Source organism: Daucus carota, chromosome 4, assembly GCF_001625215.2.
Source record: "Daucus carota subsp. sativus chromosome 4, DH1 v3.0, whole genome shotgun sequence".
NCBI classification, from domain to species: Eukaryota; Viridiplantae; Streptophyta; class Magnoliopsida; order Apiales; family Apiaceae; genus Daucus; species Daucus carota.
The window spans coordinates 42,690,003-42,713,071 of record NC_030384.2 but is presented as its reverse complement, the minus strand read 5'-3'; the positions used below and the strand labels follow the sequence as shown (position 1 = coordinate 42,713,071).

General features: G+C 33.8%; 3 protein-coding genes across 4 annotated transcripts; 2 read left to right on the top strand and 1 right to left on the bottom strand.

The window, feature by feature from the left end:
- The first annotated feature begins 3,063 nt into the window (after positions 1 to 3,063).
- Positions 3,064 to 5,272, top strand: LOC108216136 (9-cis-epoxycarotenoid dioxygenase NCED3, chloroplastic). The gene is given in 1 exon segment (NM_001329169.1): positions 3,064 to 5,272. A coding segment is annotated over 1 exon segment (1,767 nt). The 5' UTR covers positions 3,064 to 3,192; the 3' UTR covers positions 4,960 to 5,272.
- A 3,273-nt stretch (positions 5,273 to 8,545) lies between these two features.
- Positions 8,546 to 15,916, bottom strand: LOC108215574 (UDP-glycosyltransferase TURAN). 2 transcript variants are annotated; one of them, XM_017388075.2, is made up of 18 exons: positions 15,777 to 15,916; positions 15,535 to 15,632; positions 14,545 to 14,578; positions 14,300 to 14,355; positions 14,059 to 14,196; positions 13,735 to 13,883; positions 13,569 to 13,658; positions 13,394 to 13,460; positions 13,256 to 13,319; positions 13,058 to 13,163; positions 10,960 to 11,126; positions 10,762 to 10,872; positions 10,605 to 10,666; positions 10,450 to 10,502; positions 10,225 to 10,300; positions 9,955 to 10,083; positions 9,830 to 9,881; positions 8,546 to 8,779 (listed from the first exon to the last, which is right to left on the bottom strand). In XM_017388075.2, the coding sequence occupies exons 1-17, from the start codon at positions 15,781 to 15,783 to the stop codon at positions 9,861 to 9,863; spliced, it is 1,428 nt and encodes a 475-aa protein (XP_017243564.1). In that variant the 5' UTR covers positions 15,784 to 15,916; the 3' UTR covers positions 8,546 to 8,779; positions 9,830 to 9,860. The 2 variants fall into 2 exon arrangements, with proteins under 2 accessions (XP_017243564.1, XP_017243562.1); XM_017388073.2 differs by lacking the exons at positions 8,546 to 8,779; positions 9,830 to 9,881 and having other exon boundaries at positions 9,899 to 10,083.
- Positions 15,917 to 17,040: 1,124 nt separating this feature from the next.
- On the top strand, positions 17,041 to 21,792 carry LOC108216196 (probable sugar phosphate/phosphate translocator At3g14410). The gene is made up of 7 exons (XM_017388889.2): positions 17,041 to 17,288; positions 19,248 to 19,355; positions 19,447 to 19,481; positions 19,829 to 19,941; positions 20,121 to 20,382; positions 20,488 to 20,756; positions 21,289 to 21,792. The coding sequence occupies exons 1-7, from the start codon at positions 17,184 to 17,186 to the stop codon at positions 21,411 to 21,413; spliced, it is 1,017 nt and encodes a 338-aa protein (XP_017244378.1). The 5' UTR covers positions 17,041 to 17,183; the 3' UTR covers positions 21,414 to 21,792.
- Positions 21,793 to 23,069: the final 1,277 nt, after the last annotated feature.

Here is a 23,069-nt window from a genome sequence, read left to right as displayed (position 1 = left end):
TCATGGGCGATATGTGATAATATAACTATCTCATGAGACTTTAATTCAATATCAATTTTTTTTATTAATTTAGATATATTAAGTGGTTAGCTGTTAACGAATTCAATTAGATATTTTGACTAATTTATTGAAACACATGTTTTGACTAGCGAATTAAATTAGCGATTTTTTGTAAACTGTTTGATTATCTTTTACGACACATGTCAAAAGTTCAACCCAAAAAACTCCTCAAAATAATTTTTTGAACACAAACTCTATTTCAAACTGCTAACTATCAAACATTAATATTAGAAGATTGGAATATTCAAACATCTAATAACACCCTAAATATCTAACTTTCAAATACGATCTTTTTCTAGATTCATCCTGACATTATTATTTTATATATGTTATTAATTTAATCTTATATAATACATCCACATGTGTATGCTTGAGTATAATAGAAGATAATAAAAATAGATCTTATTCATTTATATGCATGATTTAAATATGAGATTCGAGATTTGACATATGAACTTCTTTATTACTCGGAAAAAAGTCTAAAACGAAATGAAGAAAAATAGCAATAACAAGCAATGACACAAAAATTAAATTTATCAGTTATATAAAATATCCCAGAAACACTTTACATCTTCAATTTAAATTTGTGTTATTTAAAAAAATTTAAGCCACGTCATGTTAGTATCTCTGTCTCGTAAAATTTAATATAAACTTATCGATTCTGGTTTGGAATCAGCATAAATCACTACACGACTCTCATAATCTTTACTTAATTATTAGTGAAAGCAAAAACAAAATATAAGACTAAAAGTTCATGGAATGTCTAACGAGGAATGAAGAGTGTTAGAGACATATGAAACACGACCACCACCGAAAACTAAAAAGAGACAAAAAAAGCGCGTTGGGATAATTATATGACGTGACCTTATTAATCAGAGGATGATTTGAGTGGCCACGAAGCCATAAACGCGGTATTTAGGCATTTAAGTTTCGAACTCATTTATTATTTTATGATTAATTTTCCCCACTCGCACCGTCCAATCTTTCATTACCTCTAACTTTGCTTACTCTGCTCATGTAACAATCCAATATCTTAACTGATCTTCAAACTACTACCTAACATAACCACCATTCTCTACTTATCTGGTAATCTCTCTAATCTCAAATTATTGTTTAATTAATCTTACTTTTATATAACTACGCAGACCATATCATCTCCTTAATCTTGTTTTAATGACCTTCCCTAGGCCCTAACCATCTTGTCTGATTTCAAAGTCATTTCCAATTTTTAAGTTAAAAAGCGTCTGTATTATATATCTAAAATTGTAAGTTAGTAAGATGTGTTTCATTAATATCATTATTTTTCTTTTTAAATCTGTTATTAATATTATCATGTTTTAAGAACTCGTACACATAATAAAAAATATTTAAACACGTAATCTATTTTATGATTATTATTAAATCATAAATTATTATTTTAAATTAATCCAAGCACCCTTTAGTTCAGAAGAACTATTTTTTTGTTGGATAATGTCTCCCCGTAAAAAGAAGTCTCCTTCATTTGCCTTTCTTAACAGTTCGTATACATAATATTATTTTTTTTTGATTTAACGGATTAATTCCTGATTAATCTCTCCAAAGAGACTCCCGATTTGATTTTTAAAATTTAATTAATTACTATAAATTTTATTAAATAATACTTTAATCAGTACGTGCCGCGTCCCCGTCCCCCTCCCCAATGTATATAACTCAGGGGAACGGAGGGAGTATGTTATATAGCAAATTAAATTAATATCAAATATGATTATAATATTATACAATTTTTAATATGTTTAATCTCTAATCAGCACCTCCACCAAATAATCCTTTTTATAATTATGTAGTATAAAATCTTAAATTTTCCATGGTAATTTTTTTTGTGTAATCTAACACATTTCTTTATGTTCTAGTTTACAATTTCTTGTCTCTAATGTTGCCAAACCTAATCAACCTCACGTATTTAATTATTATCAGGACGTTATTTAATTTGTTATGTTAATAATAGTGAAATGGAATATGTTATAATTTTAGATTTTTATATTCTTAATTTTGAAGGGAGGAGGGTTTAATTGACGCCAAACCATGTAGGCCGATTAAAATCTAGTCATAAAAAATTAAATATAGTTTTGATCATATTTTAAAATTAATAATTTATAAATTGTTATAAATTAAATATATCATTTATTATGCTAAAATAGTTGGTGTGAAGTTTTTCTTACATTTATTAATTCCTTATTAAATTAGAGTGATGAATTGTTTATAACATGTATTTTATCCTAATTATATTGTAGTGAAAAACTCCACACTTGAGAGATTGAAGTATACGTTCCCAATTTCACGACAGATATTTATACCAGACCTAACAATTCACTACCATTTAAAAATGCTAATATTTTGATATATATTAATTATTTACCTGTATAAGGTCAGAATATTTTTATATAACTAATGTGAGATGTTATAAATACTCTTTTATATGCTCGAAGTTCACGTCAAGCCGCAATCAAGCTTACGGTCAAGCCGCAATCAAGCTTACGATAAATATATGTTGGGAATTATTTAGAGAAATAGTTTCCTTTCTAGTTATCCCATCTTTTGAAAGAAGCCTTGTAAACAAACTTGTTAGAATTTTCTTCTTAATTTAACTTTCTTAGAAAAACAAGAGAAAAATTTGGCATCGATACTGAAGAGATATTTCTCCCTGCACCTGGTGTCTATCAAATCAAATACCAACAATTATGGCACTAATTCAAAAAAATAGGGAAGAATTTGGTCACATTGTAAATACGTAGAATTGGTGAAATGAATGTGACTTAAAAGAGAGAAACAGAGTATATTATTGGTTGATTGAGAAGGAGAGTGAAGTGGGGAGGTAATCGTGTCAAAGTGTGAAGCATCTAATATACCTTCACTTGGTTTATTGGTGCTTCTCTTTTCATGAATCTAACACGTGGTATTCTCCTACATCTTTGAGCTGTACATCTCCCCCACTATATATACACTCCCACTCTCTCCCTCTATATTATCACTCCCTTCAACAACGTTAACTCATCCCATCTCTCTCCCTCTCTCTCTCTCAAAATCTCTCTCATTTCTTACCACAACTAAACTACCAAACTCAGCTTGTCAAAATAGATACATAACACACTCATCATGGCTGCTTCTGCCACTTCTGCAAGTACATGGGCTAAACCCAAAATCTATTCTTCACAGAGAGATTCACCTAGAAAAACCAATGTAAATTGTGCTATACAATCATCGCCTTCTATTCTTCATTTCCCGAAACAATCCAAGCAAAAATATCAAACGCCTTCGATTCCCACTACCATTGTACAACCAAAACATCAAGATTCTTCATCTTCTGCGACCCCAAAATGGAATTTTCTGCAAAAAGCAGCTTCGATGGCCTTAGATGCTGTCGAAAACATAATCATTTCACAAGAACAAAGCCACCCTTTACCAAAAACAGCTGACCCACAAGTACAAATCTCCGGGAATTTTGCTCCTGTACAAGAACAACCAGTCCAGCACCACCTCCCTGTCACCGGGAAAATACCCGAATGCATTTCCGGTGTCTACGTTCGAAACGGGGCTAATCCTCATTTTGAACCAACCGGAGGGCACCATTTTTTTGACGGGGATGGCATGGTCCATGCCGTCAAATTTAAAGACGGGGAAGCTAGCTATGCTTGCAGGTACACTGAAACAGAGAGACTCATCCAGGAGCGTAATTTGGGTCGAACTGTTTTTCCCAAAGCCATTGGTGAGCTCCATGGCCATTCAGGGATAGCTCGACTTGCTCTGTTTTATGCTCGTGGCCTTTTCGGACTTGTTGATCATTCTCAGGGCACCGGAGTGGCTAATGCTGGCCTGGTTTATTTTAACAACAGGCTGTTAGCTATGTCGGAAGATGACTTGCCTTATCATGTTCAAATCACTCCTAAGGGTGATCTTAGGACTGTCGAGAGATATAGTTTTGATGGTCAGTTGGATTCTACTATGATTGCTCACCCGAAAATTGATCCTGAGACCAATGAGCTTATTGCATTAACATATAATGTTATTCAAAAGCCTTATCTCAAGTATTTTCGGGTTTCGCCTGATGGTGTGAAGTCCTCGGATGTGGATATTGAATTGGCTGATCCAACTATGATGCATGATTTTGCAATTACGGAGAATTTTGTGGTAATTCCTGATCAGCAAGTTGTTTTCAAGATTTCAGAAATGATACAAGGTGGATCGCCTGTTGTGTATGATAAGGAGAAAGTTTCGCGTTTCGGTGTGTTGGACAAGTATGCGAAAGATGGGTCGGGGATCAAGTGGGTTGAGGTTCCAGACTGTTTTTGCTTTCACTTGTGGAATGCTTGGGAGGATAAAGAGAGTGATGAAATTGTGGTGATTGGGTCTTGTATGACTCCAGCTGATTCGATTTTTAATGAATGTGATGAAGGGTTAGAAAGTGTTCTTTCTGAAATCAGGCTGAATTTGAAGACCGGAAAATCGACCCGTAGGGCAATCATTTCGCCTGAAGATCAAGTTAATTTAGAGGCAGGGATGGTGAATAGAAACAAGTTGGGAAGAAAGACACAATTTGCGTACTTGGCTATTGCCGAGCCGTGGCCTAAAGTGTCTGGTTTTGCAAAAGTAGACCTTTTTAATGGCGAAATCAAGAAGTTCTTCTATGGGGACAACAAATATGGAGGCGAGCCTCTTTTCCTTCCAAGAAACCCCAATTCGGAGAATGAAGATGATGGGTACATATTAGCTTTTGTTCATGACGAAAAGGCATGGAAATCAGAGCTTCAAATAGTTAATGCCATGACTCTAGAGTTGGAGGCCACAGTGAAGCTTCCATCAAGGGTGCCATATGGTTTCCATGGCACTTTCGTAAGTGAAAAAGATCTAGAAAAACAAGCCTAATCCCCAGATTGGCTTGTTACAGTTAGTTTATTAGTTTGATTGTGATTGCTTGCAGCCGAGATTTACCAGAGGGATTGATCACATATTTGTCCCCGGAAATCTCCGAGCTGTTATAAATACGAACCTTCTTTGTCACAGAAGCGTTCTGATAGTATTAGTGTTTATTTGTAATGATTTCATGGGAAGTTTTGAAGCGGCAGCTTGTAGCTTGGGGTGTAGGTAGAATTTGAGCTCAGCTGCTTTCTTCCTTATTCTTTCCCATTGTTGTTGTGCATAAATTACAAGTACTATATGAAATATGATAATTTACTACTAAGTTCCTGATTCTTACTTTTAGTCTCCCCTTCCCCCGTCAAGATTAACCGGAAATTTAAAAACTCACGCAATCACAGCGAAGACTCAAACCCTCAAGCTCGCCGCTTTGACAATCTCAGGGTCCTGCCATGTGAGACTAAACTTTCTAGAATCACTATATAATATAACCAACATATAATTTACAACAAAATATGTCTGATTCGTTTATAAAGAATTAAAAAAATCCCGGACCTTGGAACTTAATTATATTTCTGGGAACACAAAAACGGCAACATCACATGCCCTGAGAAGAAGGCAATTTATATTAGTCACTGATACCAACAGAGCAGTGTTTGTGTTGTAGAATTGTAGTATTTTTATATATTATATATATTATAGTCGAGCGACATATTTGTCCATTCTAGGATGATACCCCGACAAGCACTCTACTTCTAAAATCAATAATACCCCATATATAACAAATGTCTCTCTCACACTCTCTCTGCTTCTCCCCTCTTTGTTTATATTATAATATTAAATAAATAATGTACATACTGTTTGTAGATAAAATTATGTTGCAACAGCAAATTATTGGCTGTTGGAATTGTAAAGGGGGCTTTTTAAATGAGGGTGATAGCGGGTTGTGTGGCAGGAGATGATTTGAATACGTTCAAATCAGTGAGATTGGGGGTTGTTTTATAGCTTGTGATGAATAACCAATTAGATTTGCACAACAGGATACTACAGGTTATGTTGTTAAATTTACTGGAGCTTTATTTGAAAAGCTCATATCAAGATATTATTAGCCTTCAAGATTAAAGATGTGATTTTGACATCTTACCGGTTTGTTCATTTCTAACAATGTTATCATCAACTTTTTGCTGCTGCATTTATTTTGTTTATGTACTGTAGTGTATAGTTTTAACTATAATTGACGTTATGCACATGGAGATGTGCGCATTTGTCCCTAAGTTATTTTGCTATAGGGCGACCTGTGTCTTAGCTTCTATATGTTCATGGCAGGCACAGCGAACTTCGATCCCACGGGGTTCCTTAAGGACCCCTTAAGTTTGATATGAAGATGACTTGTGCTTTATATGCCTGGATTACATCCATATGGCTAAATTGTTTCCCAAGCATTTAAAAGATAATTATAAATTTGGATGAAACGGATGAGAAGAGAATTGAATGAAAAATTATAAAGAAGTTTTACGAAGAAAGAAGAATATACAAGATAGTGACCGAATGAGTGAGTGTAAAAGTTTATGATAAAAATTGCTGGAAACATGATGAAGTGGAACGGTATGTTCCTTCCAAAATGATTGAAGAATTAAAAATTATATACATATACATTTTCTAATCATCCCGGAATTAGATAAAACTTTCATTTCATTCTCTCATCATTCTAGTTGACGCAACCAAACTGATTTCAAAAAATTTCCCAACTACATAGGATATTGGATAGGATAAAGTACAACTACTTCATTTATTTTCACCGGCCATATTGTGATATTACTAAGCTACATTCCTCAAGAAACTAGTATGTGTAATGTGTAAATACAGGAGTCCGTGAAAAAGACACATGACTGCAGTCTGTAGGTTTCCAATAATAATTACTACTGAATAGTGACTACATAAAAGTTGGATTCTCATCTGAAATTGATGTCCCCTACCCCGAGCAGAGAATGAATGCAACAGTCAGTAAGCTGCATGTGAGCGTCCCATGAAGGACCATGACCCCATCACCTGTTTCTAAATTATATACATTGTTCTCTATAGCCTACTCTCATGAATCAGATTACTAATCACCATATGGTATAAGACTTTACTGTGAAAATGAGGGACACACCATTACACGAAGCCCCCTTCGACTTTAGATTAGAGATAGGAGAATGAAGGGCAATGCATGCGATGCCCATTTTGTAGCCCATGCTACGTCATGTGGTCTCATCTGTAGGGGGAGATATATAGATGATGATGATGAAGAAGATAAGCTAGCCCTTGGGCATCTGAAATGACCTTTGTTTCATCCTATACCATTCCTTTGCCAAAACTAGTAAAAACTATTATCATATCCACAACTTCAATGTCTGTCGGCCAAAACATTACTATTATGAACTACATTACACCGCCTCAACAATATTGGAATTTGGAATAATTGTACTCGCTACTACTATTTTGTTGCAGTACATGTCTATTTTCAAGGAATATGCTCATAGTTATCCTCTCCACATTTTCGAAACACTATGTACCAACGATAAGTAACAATTTTAGTAACAGTTGCTATTAGTTGCACTTCTCTTAGACAAGGTTGCATGCACTAATGCATGATTGAAGGACCAAACCCAATCAACATCACCAGTATTTTTCACGCTCTATGTGAACATTATCAATATAAAGGGTTCTCTTATGCAGTCGCATATGCAACTCTTTATGATCACTAGAGTAGATATATAATTCTTGTGGAAATTTCAGTCTTTTCAATGCTCTTGCCTATGATTGAACCCCACTATATAAATCAACCTAGTTCTAAGAAAGCAGCAAGTTAATTATCGAAACTTGAAAGTTACTGGAAAAAAAGGCAAGGTGCTTGATTTTCCAACAAATTGAAAGAAATGATGTGGATAGTCCCAAGAAGAGATCAATTGACCTTTAAATAAGATTAAGAAGCTGCAGGTTTATGCACTATCATACACAATACTATATGTATGTAGCCAACATTTTGCATAGTAATTAAGGAGTACTAGTAAATAGTATAGACCAGTAGATTCCCTAAATTTCTGTAGCTCCTTACTGCCTGCCTGCTGTTATCACCCTGCCTATAGTTTCTCTAAATCTGCATATACTGCAATCTGCAGCAGTCAGCACTTGGCTTTCTTGTACATATCACATGGTCTGTTCTTCAATTCTACACCATTTGTTCCTGAATCTTATCATTTCCCGCTATAATTTCAGAAATATATATATATATATATGTATATATTTAGTTGATTATAAATTTAATTTAAGTTTGTTTGTATATTCTTTAAACACGTAAATCATTCTTAATCATCTTTTTATTTTTTTGGGATTCATTTAATAACATGGGAAGACTTGCATTAAATTTTACTACTTTTTAAAAACGAGACGGTACTTAAATTATTTTTGTATTATTTTTCCCAGATTTGTTCAACCTGGGTTAACCTTTCATGTTTCTGCCCAGACGAAGATAGTCTGAAGTATTCAGAGTATTGTAAACATGGAAAAGAGGATATAATCTGTACTTATAAGTCAGAATATTAGAAAAGCTTGCTACAACATAAAAATATTTATAATAATAATAAGAAGTAGTGGAACAAAATTGCCAGGTAATATTATATGCCTTGTTAGCATCTACAGCTATATAATCTCTTGAAAATATAAATGTTCAATCAATGGTAATCCTAAATCTTCCATATATTTGTAGTTTTCGAGATGATCTATTAAAATTAGTACAGCAAACCTCCAGCTGGCGAAGTAGTTACAGCCTTACAGGAATTCAATAGTACTAGATACAAAAGAAAAAAGAGGTAAGTTTACCAGGTGAAGACATAGGTGTTTAATTCACATACAAAATCTAACTGCAATTTCTAGACCAAAGCCCAGAATCTGCTGGCACAAGAAACACTATTATGTCTACTCACCCGACAAGAACCACAGAGACCTGTTTGTGTTTTTATTTATTTACAAAACTTTTTAATATCCATTCTTTTAACTACCTAATAAACGAATAAATATTGGGGAAAAATGGTCCCCGACTATTGTCAGAATATAAAATATTGGGAACTCCTATGTCACTCTCAAATAATGGTCACATGTTTCTTTTATTCATTCACCTTAGCAAGTATTGTCTAGACGAGTGCGTCAAAAACCCATGAGTTACATTTAAGGGTTATCTTGAACAGGTCAAAAAATTTGTGCCAGTTTGATCTGGATCTGGATCAAGACTACTATATTTGCATTATGTTTGATCCGTAAAGGAAACACAATCTAACCTATTTGACTCAACTGACTGCCCGATTTTTTTGTGTAGTCCAACATGATCTTATGTGAATGCTTCAGCTCTAGGAACTTAATTAACTATGCACATCAGATGACCCAAAATGAAGTTTTTTGACTAAACAAGATTAACATGCTTGCCCGGAAACGTTTCAGCTAAACTAACTCGGCTTGTTTGACCTACAAATTAAATTTTTTGATACAATCTAAATATATAAAAGAGAAATACAGAAGATCTCTTTCCCAAACTCTTCTCAGCAATGAACTCATGACCTTATATGTTCTCAGTTACAATTCCGCTTAACATTCTAATCTTTACAAGAAAAATACTTTACAAGAGAATATAACTTAATTAAACTTCTGGATCCATTTTCGATTATTATTCCGGACCTGAAAATGTTTCGAACCAACTTTGGACTGGACCCAAAATAAAGAGCCTATTACCTCTAACTCTATATCTAAGCTGTTGGGTTCACATATATTCATTCCATTCAGATACATAATAATTGAATCATACTTTAATTTATAACAAGAGAAAAAAGATTTAAATTTCACTCACAGCAATAGTCACATCTGCAAAGTTTGTGTCATCAGAAATTTCCAGAGATAACCTGCATATGACCCTTACGATCAGTCTTGTATTGTGAATCATAAAGAAGGTTTTAGCGAAAAAGTTGATCTTGCCTCATTTACTAAGGGCTTTGCTTTTGCTTCCCATTCAGTTTCCCAACTCACAGAAGACCTTGTTTCGTGTACACCTTTTCTCAACAACTTCAAAGCATCACATTCATCTGGATACCCCTTAAATAGCATCTGCATAGAGTTTTTGACGAAACTCATTATACATCAAAAACAAATTTTAAACCAACAGTAATCACTTTTGCATATGTAGAAACACCAATCATTTATTTTAATGAAAAGTTTAGTATACAACTGATCGTTATCTGGTCTTACCATTAGCTCATCAGCTAGCTCTGACGAAGACGAGAAAAGCAAACCATTTTTTTCAACTTTTACAAGCTCCTTGATGCTTCATATTAAAAAGAACAAATGTAAAAAAAAAAAAAAGACTTAATATATAGTTTAGTCATTCATGAAATCACAAAAATTGATAGAAAACGGCGCATACTAACTTAAACCCAACGTGCCAAACAAATAAGATATCCACAAAACCTTTACCATGAATATGAAACGGCACAAACAGGCAGCCCACAGCCAAACATATCAACAACCTGACAAATTAACAAGGACAAAACTTGTTATACTGGAAAATGATATATATCACTCAAGAATGTCCAACCAGTAAAGGCATCCAGAACTTCAAAAAATTATACCTTCATAGGAAGATCCAACCCGGATGATGAGGTATGCAGGCAAACACCCAGATCCGCTGATCCTACACATTGCAACGCAGAAGGGTAAAGAAGCAGTTAAAAGATGACCACACACACACACACACAAACATACACACACACACACATTTATACTTACCGAGAAGCAATGGGTAATCTTCAGCTGACAGCCACATAGTACGAAATGCTACACGTTTGAGTTTTAATTTCCGTAATTTTTCTTCATATTTTTGTTTCTCAGGTCCTTTACCTACAGGATACCCCAAAAGGGTTATTTCCTAGACTAACAAACCTGATAGATATACCATTAATGAGTCTAAGACAAGAAATCAAGTACCAGTAATAATGAATAGCAACCTAGGGTACAAGAATTGCTTCCCCTCACAATATTCCCTCGAAAGAACATCCTCTGGGGTTGAGTCATCCTCGTTTAATATTGCAGCAACACGTCTATCATACATAAGTGCTGCTTCGAGAAGTATATTAAAATCTTCATCTGGAGTCCTGGAAAAGGAGCATTATTTCTACATTATTCTATTAATTCAGATAACCTTCCTACAAGAAGTTGCTTCGAGTACATCACAAAAGACTTGCAAGGTGCAGGTTTGTTTCTTACTATGAGTTAGTAAAGAGGTTTCTTGGTTATAATGCCATGAAAATATGTCTAATGCCTTTTAACTTTTCTAGCACGACACAAACTATGTTAATGTTAAGGCGGTACTGAGGACCTACTTTAAAACGCAAAGCATTGCATGCTTTCAGGAAAAACCATTATGCTTTCCACTGTGCAGTAGTGCTTGAAGAATTAATTAAAGAATCCGACTTGATTTGGGTCCCAATCTAATTAGGTGTCCTACTTTGTAGATATTATCAATCATAACGGAGAAAAAAAAACAGTGGAGCCAGCTTGAAAATCAATTGATGCCAGAATCCAGAAGAAATTTCAATAGAAAGTTCTGAATCTAAACAAGCAGAAAATTTCAAAACAAAATAGACATTGCTTATACTCACATGTAATGAGCTGATATATGGATCTGAGAAGATATGGACTGCATGCATTACCGCATCTTAATATATTATCATGTTAAATATCTATGATCAAAGTATGTCCATAAGCAATATAATTAGTTTGGTAACTATCTGTGTGTGAGTGAGAGAAAGACTTCGCTTTTTTGTTTCTGATTAAGAAGGCATGGATAACTACTGTAATGCTTATATACTAATTTGAAGGACGGGTACTTAAATTTATTATTACATAAGTCTATCAATTTATCTTGATTTCCTAAGAATATCTTTACGATTTACGTTGTTTAATATATACTTAATATAACTAGAAACTCATGAGTCATGATTAGTTTATATGTAAATGGAATATGGAGCACGACCTGTTAGAGATTTCCAGTGTGAAAGTTAGTTTTGTGTTCACTGAGAACAGGGGCTAATTTTTTATTTTCTTTTACAATGGTCTTCGAATTTTGAATAAGAAAACTATTTTCTACTACATATCATTTTTGAAGGCAAGGCAAGAACAACATGAATTTTAAAATCATAGAAACGATGCCTACTTTAAAATATACAATGAGGAAGAACTATAGCATATAGGGAATGGATGTTTTTCAAGACACAGCCGTACAATTTTTTGTAGATCAATTCTTCTGCCACAGCAACATATTTTTATGTTGAAATTTATAACATATAGTACAAATAACCGAGTGGGAGAAGCAGCTCAAAAATTTGTCAAAATTGACATCTGTTAAAACAAAGAAAAGTAGGTAAAAATCTGCTACGCTAGAATGAAAAAGAAAAAGTTGATATGGTCAAAGCAAATAAAACAATTTAACTTTCAGTTTTTTGGCTCCAAAATTTATGGGGCTTACATAAAACATAATACTCCAACCATAGCATTACTAGAGACCATGATATATTTTACGAGAGTATGAAGGTACAGATTTCTGCTCAGTACAGACACTTCTTGTCGTTATTATCTTATTATTTCTCCTCATAGTATCACAGTATTCTTACTGTAGGTCATTGAAGAATAATAATTAACTAAAATTTCTTTGTAATGGCCTATTGTAGAAAAATAATGCTCGCCACAAGTGCCACCACTGAGGCCTGAACCCTCAACCTGTAGTTACCACAAAATGAGAAGGATCCACTAGGCTATAAGTGAAAAGAAATGATTCTAGTGGTTGGTCAAAAAAAAATATCACTAGCAGCCTAGCGGGAGGCAATGAAACATGTCCACAACAACAAAAAATAAAAAGTAATATGACAAGCTGCTACAATTAAGATTGTAGATATAGTAATGCCTAGTAATGCCTCACTAAAGCAAAACAGACTTGCAGCACATTCTGCAATATGACTGAAGAGAGATACATCACAGAGAACATACATAAACTAAAAAATCATTAGTTGCAAGATCATCAACTCACCAGCTTGTACTGCTAACAATAAGTGCTGGACGATTCTGATTCAATTTTATATCATTGCCAACCTGGGTAGTAAATAGAGTTGCATTCGGGTTATGTTCATCTTTACCTGTCAACCATACATAGTTTACACGTTCAGTTAGATTCTATCTTGCTCAAGCTTACTCAGCACAGAACCAAAGATTGGATTGGTTACATTACCATTGCTGATGCAGTCTCGATGACCGGAAGGCTCGTTTAGATTTTTCTCAATCCTACAAAACAGCTAGAATCCAACTCAATCATAATTTGTCAAGAAATGCGCTTTTGAAGATGTGTGAGAAGAAAAACAAGGCTTACCTTGTGTTTCTCTTCGAGTAAAGTAGGATGAAAAAACTCAGGAGGCTGATCATATAAAACGGTAGCTCTACAAATAGAAACACCGCCGATACTCAAATCTTTTATCATTACACAGAAATAAAATGTCAAAAAGCAAAATGCAAGAGACTTTGAACTGGTGAGCAGAATCCCATACTTGATTCCCCAATTTTGAGCCAATTCAAGTTGCATTGCCTGTGTCACGCATAGGGAACCATTTGCCATCTTTCCATAATGTTTCTCAAACCTATGAAAGCAGGTCATCTATATAGCATTTATAACCTCAAATTCACTATAAATTTTGTACGTAAAGGAGGTTTTACCAGCGATACACTGCCACAAAAGGACTACTTCTTCCAAGAGACAATGCAAGCAATGTATATCCAAAATTATGCCAATCAACTATGAATTTGGAGCGCCTCAGCCAGCTGGCCCATTTCACAGCCACTAAAGTAGGAACAGAAGGTGGATTCTAGAGAAGAAGAAAACATGTACAACATACTAGATTATGATTAAGGACAGATACTTTGATGGTATATAAATTATTGTAAAATTATCAACATAACATGTGCGGGAAGAATAAAAGACCATATTAATGTCACAGTATGATACTCCAAAAATTTGAAACCTTGCAACATTGAACTCACCTGTACAATGAAAACATCTGGAGCGGGTATTTTAACACAAAGAAACCAAAGAAGCATTAAAAATTGAAACACAGGCTTAAATAAAAGCATCAAAGGCTGAAGTATCTTTGGCAAATGAGGGATTGCTGGCCAGGGTTTCTGCAGAACCAGAAAACTCATATTAAGTGAAGGACATAACAATCCTTTGATGAATACACGAGTCTCATGTTAACTTGGTATAGTTATCGACAAAAAGCAGTACCATTTTATGAATATGGATAGATTGGTGCTCTAATACAGCTGAGTGAGGGTCTGAACCTATTCATACATCCAAGAAAAAAGTTTAGCACGAAAGATTGTTACAAAATTTTGAACTCATTTTCCAGATTGCTATGGTTTCCCTATAACTAAACAAAGAGATATATGATTTAAATTATGCATAAAAGTTAACAAAATATCTTATAATTTGGAAAGAACAAATTCTACTCCAAATATAATATATTATACCTCCGTATGCAACTATATCCACTTCTAAGCATGCCTGCAAGAGAATGTGAGGTCAGAAACTAATCAATATATATACATATATAAACTGGCATCATACTTGAATTAATCAAACTATTATACATCTTCACCGCAGCTTCTCAGACCAATTTACTTTCTGTTATGAAAGGAAAGTTCAATACATGACGTAATAGAACGTGATGACGACAGCTGGACATGACGGTGACAACGTGACAAGAATAGCTGAAAGGACGAGCTGGAAGCAGTCAAGAGCGTGGAGTAAATGTCGGAGCAGTTGAAACCGTGCGTGCAATAAGGGATAAGCATCAGGAAGGTGGGCAACGGGCTTGGATAAGGTCCATTTGAATTAAGAGATTTGTACTATAAATAGGACTCAAATGTAAGTAGGAAAGACACAAGTTACAACTCCACATCTGTACCAATCTCTTTCGATCATAGTGATTATTTTTGGCAGGGTACACCCCTCCCGCGGTTTTTACCTCACAAGGGTTTTCCGCGTTACCAACTCTTGGTCTTTATTTACTCTATTTCGTATTATATTAATCAAAAAATCACTTGGCAATTAACCCTAAAAAAGCATGTTCGAACACTTTCTTACAGAACAAAAATCCTCATAGACTTCAAAAATTCTAAACTTTCAAGGCTTTCCTCGAAAGTCGAAAGTCTTCCCCGAAAAACCTATTGTATAGAGTACAGTAGGTCTGCACATAACTCATCCTTCTCGACCCTACTAATTAATGTGTTATCCGGTAATTCAAATTTCTTCGCTCCTCTACATGATCAACGAAATACCGTCCCAATAAATCACTTATAAAGTCTCTTGGACATACATCGAAATCCAAATTAATGAAAACGACCAATACAGTTGTCAGGTGTAATTCTAATTATAAAACAACACAAGTACATTTATCAACTACATACACATACATACAACTGAGTGAGCACTTTTATGAAAGTAAGATCGGAAGTGACCTGACGAGCAAGAGAAAGAGCGTGATACTGCATACGAGGACTGCGACCGATATCGCCGAGAACTACCAGAGCTGCTCTCCCTCTCCTCTCACCTTTCCCTGAAATCACCATCAATTGATCATCAAGTTTCAATCTATATTCACTTAGATCACATGACCTAGCGGAAATCATAAGAATTTTGATTTCGATTCCGCGAATTAGGTTGAGTTAAAGAGTGAATCAGCAAAAAAGAGCGTAAGAACCTGGCATTGATCGACTTGTTATCGGAAAAGCAAGAATTGTATATACGTGCGAATTGAGAGTAATTGAGATGGTGATCAGAGGGTAGCGGCGGAGCTGTTAAACGGGTCAAGTACCCGGTTCTGTTTTGTTGCGACTTGCAAGTTGCACTGCAGTTCTGCGGCAAAAAATTATAATTATAATAAATCCAACCAAATATAATTTTTCATGATTTTGTCAGATTTACGCCTTCTGCAGTAGTTCTGCTCTATTATCTATTTATCTCCCTGTCCCCGGGTAGTTTGTGTTCCGCAAGTGCTCTTAAGAAGTAATATGATTCAGTAATTTATTTTTTATTTTTTATTTTGAATAAAAATTTGATATTTGAATTTTTTTTATAAAAAAAAAATTAAAAATAAGTTACGGAACTATATTTTATAAGAGTTTTAAAATACGTCTCGAGCAGTGGAAAAAAATAGTAAACAAATGAAAAGAACGAAGGGAGCAGTATTTTGCCTTTGTGAATTCACAAAAATTCATTATCAACCCATTTACTTTTGATTAAATTCACCTCAACATACAAAAGAATAGATTATCAAATTAGTCTTATTATAATTGATATTTAATTATTTATTTTTTTGTGTGATTATAGAAATTAGAAATACAAACTAGTTACTTGATTTATCGCTTTAGACTTTGCTAGAATTTTTTTGATAAATTAAAAATGTTTTAAATCAATTTAGTGTAATTGATAAAATAATTTTTAAATTAATCAGAAAAGTTTTAATGAGCTGGATAACGTTAAAATACTAGTGTATTAGTTATTTGTACTGAATAAATAATATACATTAATATATTATAAATTATAAATGACTAATATATATCACATGACTTTTCATCTATATTTAAAATATTAACTCAATAGTTAAATTAATATTTCTCATTTAATTTAGTTTTCTAATAATTTATGTGTTTCTTTTCTCACATAACATATTGTGCATTACTCCTTTCGTCCCCTTTTGTGTCGGTCAAATTGATCAAAGTTTGACTGAAATTTATTAATATTTTATTAATTGATAAAATAGAAAAAATATATCACCCGAAATAACTTTTAATCTACTTTAAAATGCAATTTTTAGTTTTTCAAAATTCAAAATAATGAAATAGTGTCCTGTAATCTTTGGTCATAAATTAGTCAATTTAACCAATAAAAATATAAATACCGAGGAAATATATTTTTGTCAATTTTAATTGAGTATTTTGCTTGAGCAGCCCTGAACCTGAGGCACTCACGCGCATAACATGAACAATACTCCCTCTCTTGACTTTAACCCGTTTTTAAGCAGCATTCCATTAGCATGATACAGTGAGCAGCAGTACTTAAATAGCGGCAGCGTTTAATCAAATCCCAGGAGAAACATTTATTGAAAATGGCAGAGGGTCGAATGAGAAGAATGGTGGGCAAAGAGTATATAACATATGCTTACATTCTCCTCTACATCTGCCTCTCCGCTGGTCAGATCTTCTTTAACAAGGTACCCCAAATCTATGTTGTACCTACATATTATCTTGCTATTGCAATTTTGTATCAATTGGGTTGCTTAATTTTTTGCAAACAAGAAAGTATGTTGGAAAAGTTGCCATTTTTATTGAAATGAATTTCAACTTGAATCGTGGTGTTGTTGTGTTTGATTAATGTAATTGCCGAGGAGGGCACTTTACGTTATAATCATACTGGTGAGTTCCCAGATAAGTCACTTGGCAATTTTGTGGTTGTGGGTTTTAAGGAGTGCTGATGTATCAGCCTCGGCGGAAAAAAGAACAAAAAATGATGATGGATTCATTACTAGTTTGTATCTTTATGTATTAGTAGTTTGTGTTTTTATGTAGTTATATCTGGCTTTTGTTTGCTTCTCTCTGGCCGATGGTCATGTCTTTTTCTATTGGTATCTGTTATCTATATCCATCTTTCCGTCCCCAATTCTAAAGAATTTTAATGGGGTTTTATGATCCCAGTGTATAAGATCCAATTTAGGGCTCTTCCCAACAATATAAGGTCTAAAATAGAGTCGCTTATTACCATTGTATGAGAGCATTGCTGTGAATATTGATATGGATCAGATTCCAGGGTACTACCGTAACAACTTGATCAATGCAACAACCAAAAGGACGGCAACCTTCCAACTTTATCTCATGGTGTTCATCCATGGGAATGCATGAATACAATGATCTAAGTATACTATATATGAAGTAGAACTCAAATAAAGTATCTGTAATGTGGATTAGAGCAACAACCTTACATTCAATAGTTTTCAGGCTTCAACTTCCATCATCAAATTTTAGACCCAACCATTCACACAATTTGTTCTAAGAAGCACTACAGAGCTAGGAGGCAGAAGAAGCTTTGGGAACCTCAGCTTGTAAGCAGAACCTAGGCAGCTTTAGTTCCAACATAAAAAATTTAATCAATCTATACGGTCTTGGAGTATTATGCGGAACCCCTGTGCATGATACCATCCATGGACTTGTTGAAATTTCTCCAACCAATGCACAGGCCTAAACTACAACTAATTTCTCTACCAATATATATAGATGCATCCACATCGGAAGAACTGAATACGTATACCGTTCACCGATAATGGAGTGCATGCAGCATGTGTGCATTTCTTGTTTGACAGGCTTGAACTGAAACTCACAAAAATTTTAAATTGTAATTTCAACGTTGGCTGAAGATTAGTGGTTAATCAATGAGATATGTCTAGCTGGTGCCAAAATTCCCTGCCTTTTGCATTTAATCAGGTAATTGTGACCCTGAGTACCGAGATTTGAACTTATGAGTTATGACCCTGAGTTCACTCATCTTATCGACAGACTTTTTTTCTTTACTATCATCCTTTATAATATTTAGCACCTTAAGCCTAGAGTTGCAAGAATGGCCCAGAGGTCTATATATCTATAGCAATAAAACTAGCACATAGTTGGAAGCTTTTACATCTGGCACGAGGTGTTCAACCCACAAAAATGACATGGACAATCAATTTAAATTATTGAAGTAGAAAAGAGCTCGTTCGGATGCACATTCTATCAGCAACTCTTTTTGGAAAAAGTTATGGCATTCTTTGGCTGAACAGGTATTGTAATATGTCTTCAGATGTTATACTGTGGAACCTTTGTATGTTAGAAGTTCAGGAGAGATACTTTTTATGGTCATCCTATGCTGTATCTTCTTACAACTAAGAGTAATGACCATCAAGAGAGCAGTAATTATGTTTATATTGCCCCTGAGTCTTCAAGTACGACAAATAGAAAGGATTTAGACGTCAGTAGAGGATATAGAGTTTGATGTGGCTTCTTATCGATGTCATTGAGTTTTTAGTGTGTTGCAGCCCATACATCAATGTTCAAAAATAGTCACATACTTGATTTCAGTAGTGTTGTTTATATAAGATACTTGCTCTATATTGTGATACTTACCCTGAGTTTTTAACTTGCAGTGGGTTTTGTCATCAAAGGAAATAAATTTCCCATACCCTCTTGGATTAACTCTACTTCATATGATCTTCTCCTCTGTATTATGTTTCGGTTTGACCAAATTTTTCAAGGTAATATTGCCAATTTATGACGCCTTTTTTCCCACCTAAGGTATACTATCTGGTTTTACAACTGTGTAATTTCAATCACACCTCCTTGCAGATATTGAAAGTTGAAGAAGGGATGACTGCGGAAATGTATGTACTATCTATGCAGTGATTTGCATTACCTACACATAGTACCTGCCATTGTTATTCTAAAAACATTAAAACTAACTGTGTGAAATTATATACAATCCTACACTCCTGGCAACTCGATTTCTCAAGAACCACTTTTATGCTTGTGCTAAGCGTATCTGGTTTCTCTTTTCTATTTATGTATGAAAGTTTGTATGAATGAATACCTCATAAACATTAGAGTAGCAGTGGCATTTGGGAAGAACATATCAATTACTTGTTTGTTATCATACATCTGTTTCTGCTTTAATTATTTAACGAAACAATAAAAAGAAAAAAAAAATTGATTGCATTTTGTATACATGCAGATATGCCACTTCAGTTGTCCCAATTGGTGCAATGTTTGCAATGACTCTTTGGCTTGGAAACACTGCTTACCTCTATATCTCTGTTTCATTTGCACAAATGTTGAAAGCAATTAGTAAGTAAATCTATTCTCTCAAATTTCGACTTAGTTTATGTTATAATGTTGCTTCCTTAGATATGAATCTGATAATCTGTACATGACATCTATATATCAAGGCACTACTTGCTTTATTTGAACAGTCTCCCGATAGCAACTAGTGATTAAGCATAAGGCTTTTTTATTAAAATTTGCAGTGCCAGTAGCTGTTTTCATTTTGGGAGTAGCTGCAGGACTTGAAGTAATGAGCTGCCGCATGCTTCTCATAATGTCTGTGATAAGTTTTGGTGTTCTGGTGGCTTCGTATGGAGAAATTAATATTAATTGGATTGGTGTTGTTTACCAAATGGGGGGTGTTGTGGGTGAAGCTTTAAGGCTTATATTCATGGAAATTTTTGTTAAGAAAAAGGGCCTCAAATTAAACCCTATATCTATGATGTACTACGTTAGCCCCTGCAGGTATGTACTTCCCTGGTCAAAGCTTAAGTTCTATAATTCCTGGCGACCATATTGTGTGTACATATATAATCATGTTGTTTTGTATAAATTTGTTCTCCGATGCAGCGCTCTTTGCCTGCTGATTCCATGGATATTTTTGGAGAAGTCGAAGATGGATGCACAAGGGTCATGGAGTTTTCAACCTCTAGTGCTTATACTTAACTCACTTTGTACTTTTGCTCTAAATCTCTCTGTGTTCCTAGTTATCTCCCATACAAGTGCTTTGACCATTCGTGTGGCCGGAGTTGTGAAGGATTGGGTGGTCGTTTTGTTATCAGCCCTTCTTTTTGCTGATACAAAGCTGACTCTCATCAATTTGTTTGGTTATGCCATCGGTAAGTATTTAAATAGAAGCAAGCAATTTTACAGCTCTCGGGTCAGTCAAGTGGACTTTTCTGTCATTGAAATGTGGTTTCATTTTAAGCTTCATATTCAGCGCTTGCAGATGCAAAAATAAATTAGCTTAGCAAAAAATTAAATATATGAATAAAGAGGCATTCTCTCTCTAGTGTTGTCAGTTAATATACTAAACCATGCATTTTAGTACATAACCATTGTAAAACTGACATCTACTCGTGTTTAGTTCTAGTTCTCCTGAAACCTTGAGGTGTTAGGACTTGGATGATGGCTTACCAGGATCATATGATAATGACACTTTATGAAGCTTGTGCTATTAATGGTCTACGATTAAAACGTAACTCTGATATTTTAACTGACAAAAGTATCTATAATTATAGGGTGGAGTCATATAATATTAAATCCTGTAAAATTTATTCCTTCGATCTTTATGTATAGATGTAGATGCATTTGGGCTTTGTTATCTGATACATTATGTTCATACTGAAATGAATTATCATTTCTATGCAGCCATTGCTGGTGTAGCTGTTTACAACAATTCCAAGTTAAGAAAAGAAGTTGGTCAAAGCACCCCTGATGAGTCACAGCATGATGAATCTGAACCATTGACTTCTTCGGCAGTCTCTACTAAATAGATGCACCGAGTAAAACCAGCTGTTAGGGTGTTTCTTCTCTGAGGCGGCATCATATAGCAGCATATACGCCCATTACCTCCAAGGAAGCCACAAATGTACTTGGAAGTTACTTTCAGTTACCTGACACTGTTCTTTTACCAAGCATTGCAGTTTTAGTTACAAATGCAGCAAGGAATCAGTAGAAATGTGGGTGTCTTCCCGTCTGAAATAGCTCAGAAAGGGTTGGACATTTTTCAATGTGTTTGATCTATTTGTGTACATTATACCGAACAGTTGTCACACAGATGACTTTGTGAAAAGAAAGATTTACAAGTATTACCATATACATCTTGTGGGCTGTGGCATATGATATAAAATTTAAGTGTAAAGCTTTCTTCTTCTTCTTTTTTCCCGCCAAGTCAAGTGTCTTAAGTTACCAGCTTACCATAACAATTTTCTGAGTCCGAATTTTCATGGTAACAAATTTTTTTAGGAGGTTATGAGAATGTTCACAATACTGTTTTTTGGCTGTAATCAAATCGAAATCATTTACTTAATATATTATTATCCACAAATTATAACTAAATTAAAAATTAACAGGGTGTATTCGATTGAGATTTTAAAAAATTGTTTTTAGTCCATTGATTTTAATGGATTGTATTTGATTTTGATTTTGTGCTGATTTTTGATAAAATATATAGCATTTGAACACAATGCGTCAAAAATCCATTGATTTTGGTGGGATTTCAAAAAATATAAAATACGCTAAAGAATACCACAAAATCCATCATTTTATGAAATCCAAAAAAATCCATCAGCATTTGAATACCATCAGATTTTAATGATTTTTAAACAATCTCAATTGATTAACATCGGATTTTAAAGCATAATTTAAAATCTTAATTGAATACCACCAGATTTTATAGCATAATTTAACATCCCAATTGAATACCTCGAGATTTTAATGGATTTCAAACAATCCCGATGGAATACATGAATGAAAAAAATGCTTTAAAATCTCAATCCAATACACCCCTATAAGAAAATACTTTTGATTATATTTCATATTATTTAGTATTTCAATTAAAATTATGAAAGAATTATTTTTGAAAAAATAAGGTGAAGTTTTTTTTTTGTTACACAAATATAAGGTGAAATTGTTTGTTTTTTTTTAAATCTAACAACGTGGATCATTTATGATCATGCTTAATAAAGTGTTATTAATATTTTTATCAATGATATATATTTTATTAAAAATTATAACTTGAAGATTTTATTGAATAAGAATTCAATTTGTTACATATAAATATATTATATACAATAAAACGATTTTTAGTTGATCGGGTCTATTGTAATATTCTATGGTTTGTCTATTGATATATTTGTTAGAGTTTAATATACATTAATTTAAAATAATGTTAAAATTATTTTTTTATTGTGATCAAAATTTGCATGTAAATGAATAAAAAAATCATAATTAATTTCATTATTTATATTTACGTCCCATATTCACCTTGACAAGTATTGGAATCCTGAAATTATTATATTAATAATCAAGAGGATTTGAATGAATTACTGAACCAGATAATATTTGTAAATATGTATTATTATTTATACAAATAAGTCAAATATTTTAAAACTTTTTTGAATTTACAAAGTTTTATAATAATTACATTA

Excerpts from the sequence above, each read along its gene's own strand:
- LOC108215574 (XM_017388073.2), bottom strand. Across the intron at positions 10,667-10,761 it reads AGATTACCCATTGCTTCTCG|GATCAGCGGATCTGGGTGTT; the intron begins GTAAGTATAAAT and ends TGCAATGTGTAG. Across the intron at positions 10,503-10,604 it reads GGTTGGATCTTCCTATGAAG|GTTGTTGATATGTTTGGCTG; the intron begins GTATAATTTTTT and ends TTAATTTGTCAG.
- LOC108216196 (XM_017388889.2), top strand. The coding sequence starts at position 17,184 with ATGGCAGAGGGTCGAATGAGAAGAATGGTGGGCAAAGAGTATATAACA. Across the intron at positions 17,289-19,247 it reads GTCAGATCTTCTTTAACAAG|TGGGTTTTGTCATCAAAGGA; the intron begins GTACCCCAAATC and ends TTTAACTTGCAG. Across the intron at positions 20,757-21,288 it reads TTTGTTTGGTTATGCCATCG|CCATTGCTGGTGTAGCTGTT; the intron begins GTAAGTATTTAA and ends ATTTCTATGCAG.